General features: G+C 41.9%; 1 protein-coding gene across 5 annotated transcripts in view; it reads right to left on the reverse strand.

The window, feature by feature from the left end:
• Positions 1–3443, reverse strand: part of INTS4 (integrator complex subunit 4) — a 92132-nt gene that overhangs the window by 18272 nt on the left and 70417 nt on the right. For all 5 annotated transcript variants that reach the window (XR_002098951.1, XM_019524785.1, XM_019524784.1 and 2 more), the window contains 2 exons: positions 1683–1842; positions 1276–1419 (listed from right to left, as the gene is read on the reverse strand). Coding sequence is in view for 4 of the 5 variants with exons in the window: in XM_019524785.1 (XP_019380330.1) it covers positions 1276–1419; positions 1683–1842 (304 nt within the window). In the remaining variant the exon portion in view is untranslated. The remainder of the gene's footprint in view (positions 1–1275; positions 1420–1682; positions 1843–3443) is intronic.

A 3443-nucleotide genomic window follows, 5' to 3' on the forward strand; every position in this document is an offset into this window, starting at 1 on the left:
AGTTTTGGGATGTATCAATAGAAGCATTACATGCAAGACACAGGAGGTTAGGGTATTATGTCTATGTTGTGTCAGGGTTGATGCTAGGCTTATGTACAGTTTAGATCATGGATTTTATAGGATGGTTTGGATAGGGCTGATCCTGCCTCAGACAAGGGATTGGACTACATGACCTCTGGAGGTCTTGTCCAGTTCTACTTCTCTATGATTTTATTACACTTATGTTCTTAGTTTACTGTACTAGGAATTTATACATTGCGGTTGGCTTTTCTCACGCTAACTTATATTCCTACCTTCCTAACCTTGTAGCTAATCCTCTAGTTTTGTTGGCTACATGGTGGCCATTCCAGGCTGTTGCATAGAAAAACATGCATTAAAACTGGCTTTCACCTCTGCACTACACACTGGGTTTCCCAGCCTGCAATGAAAACCTTTACGGCTATACAATTTATTCTGCATTATATCATGCCTGTGTCCTTGGTTATGTTTGATGTAAGTGACTAAATAGCAGGAAGGACGTTTAAAATAAGGAGGACAATGTGCCTATATCTTTCTGTAAGCTTTCAAACAGCAACTTCTGTTCCTACCAGTTCATTCACCCCTCTGATGCATAGTGTCTAATATTTGTTTTAGCTTGTGCCCACAACATGCTTCCTGAATACAAAAAGCAGCATTAACCTGAAAAATGTACAATAACAGAGTGCCATCAGAAGGCTTGACCACCTGGAATTTTACATAGCTTATCCCAATGCCCTGATTTGTCCCATAAGCAGACGTGGACTCAAACCAAAACTCCCGTGGACTGTGCTTAAGTCAAAGCCTGTGTACTAGCTGCAAACTAGTACCTAAATAGATGCGTTTCTCAATAGGGTGCTATAAGATCCTTTGAAGGGTACCACAAGGTGTTAGAAGATAAGCACATAAGAGGAGGCTCAAGTTCAATCCCTGTCCAATACCCTATGTCCCACTGCCCAGCCCTTCTGGAAGGAGGTAAGCACTGTCATAAACAAGTTGTTTTTTTAAGTGGGCTGCTGCTCAATTCACAAGAGCTGTGGAGGGATGCTTTAAGTCTACTGAGTACTGCTTAAGTCTAAAAAGGTTGAGAGCCACTAATCTAAATGTAATGCTATATTTAGTCACAGAAAATAACCTCCTCATCAAAAATAAGCATAGCATTTTTGTAATTTAAGAATATTATCATTATGGTGAACACTAGGAGAAAATGCTAACTCCTGCCAATTACTTCCATTATCCTTTAAAATAATCATTCATTACCTGAACTTTAACTGTGCTCTGAGGATCCTGCACATGTTCCAGAGTTGAATCAACATCCAAAGCCACAACTAACCCTGATGTGAACCTCAGAGGGTTATCAGATTCACCAGTAGGTTCAATGATGTTTGCAGAAGCTTTATGGAGCTGGAGCAGAGGAAGAAAGAGACAATTATTCCACCTCCTAACAAAGAATCCATTGTGTGTGAATTTTTCTAAATTCCTGACATTATCTAAAAATTATTCAAGCTCTTTATTTTTTGGCAACCATCCTGAAGACCCTGACATTTAGTATGAAGAAAAACATCTCTCGTGACTGGCCCATAAAAGGCTTGTGGTGGCTCCTCATGAAGTTAGTTCTGGGAACAGGTTGGAAGATGCCTCTATTTCACTCCCCGTGGACTACTCACCTGCTCTGGCAGAGGAAGGTGAAGGAAGGCACTTTGTCGTAGCGTTGTTTGCAGGATTTTTACCACTTCTGAAGGCTTGGAGGTCACAAGCCTGGGCATCAGGTCTAGCAGCTTATCCACAAAACTGCCTTGCATGTGGGGGAGCTCAGAGATAAAACATCTGCGTGTGTTAAGAACATAAGGAATGTAAATCAAAGTCATTTCCTAGGACTGTATTCCTTGGTTCTCTCAATGGTTCAGCTTTATCTATTTCACCGATCACAACAGGGCTGACATTGTACAAGTGTCAAAATCAACAGACAAGCTTCAAGGTCAGCTGCAACATTAACAAAAAACCCACCTACTACTTACCCTGTTTTTTTTGTGACAGGCTGTCACATGGATTCCCATTTCTGGTGCACACATGGGCACAAGATGGGATTAGTTTAGCCAGCAATTATGTTGGGGCCAGGCCTCCACCCTAGGGCTCCTCATACCCTCTCCTCCTCCCAAACTGGAAACATAAAAGGGTTGAAGAAGCCCTACCCATCCTTCAGTTCCTTCACCAGTGTGGGATCCACCCAGTATAGGATCCAACAGCATCAGGGAAGAGGGGAGGTCCTGGGATGCATATGCACACCACACCTCTAAGAAGGAGGTACTGTGCAGTCACTGTTCTTGATTCAAGCCATTACCCAGGGATTCTGTTCCTGCTGACTAGTATCTTGTGACCTGAGCGTTAATCAGTGAGTGCCAGAAAGCCTACTTAATGATTGCAAGACAGCTCTGCCAAAGAGGAATTGGATCTTGATATCTCAACTGAGAAAAAGGCCTGGATGACAGTGGGGTCTGGCTCCCATGCAGCTTCCTGCCAAATTTCTAAAACGGATAAGCTGCTCAGAGCAAACAGATTTGACTCTATTAGGGTACATACAATCTGCATTGGTGGATTTAACTTTGCTAATTCATGGCATCAGCTAATACAACAGACACCCATTTAATTAATCACTAGGTGAATACTGACTTGAATTTCATCCTGTCAGCAAAAAGCTACAAACAGTTGGGGAGATCCTGAATAGTCCAACTCCATCAAGGTAATATGAAAGAGTCCTAATTGTATCAAGGGTATGCAATGGAGAATTCATAGGACTTACAGATTATCTCTGGAGCTTGTGGCATAATAGCACTGTACAAATACCCTGGGATCAGGAAAAGGCAGTCTACCATTTCTTGTTCTGCTCTAAAGTAAATCAATCTGCTGGCATGCATCCCCAGTTGCATGGGGTGGTCTGCAGGACTGGGTCAACAGTCCATTCATTGTCCTTAACCCACTGAAATCAGCTATAAGATTTTGCAAGCCTTATAGACAAATGCTACTGGTGTGATTTGGTAAAACATGCACCATGTCAGAGATGAAGAGCTCTGAACTACTCTGTGGCTGAGTAAACTGAGAGGATTTAAGTACCCTTCACTATTCCCAGAAATGGTGACAGGGTAAGGATGTTAAAGGCACAGTGGAAGGTCCCATGGACACAGCTGTCAAAAATAATCCAATCTCAGGTACATGTGCTCCAGAAGTAGCAGTCATGTGAACAAGTACTTGAAAAGAATTCACAAAAAAATACCAAAAGAAATGTAAGCAATGCAGCAAAAGCTGGCACTAAGATAACCAAGTGTGGCTATGTTAAAAGCATTAGAGAGGAGCTGTCAGAGTATCAGAAGCCAAAAACAACCTTCAAAGTTTCTAACCTTCCTATTAACTACTACTCTTACAATAAAGGT

Source organism: Gavialis gangeticus, unplaced genomic scaffold, assembly GCF_001723915.1.
Source record: "Gavialis gangeticus isolate Ggan-Ray unplaced genomic scaffold, GavGan_comp1, whole genome shotgun sequence".
Classification (NCBI taxonomy): Eukaryota; Metazoa; Chordata; order Crocodylia; family Gavialidae; genus Gavialis; species Gavialis gangeticus.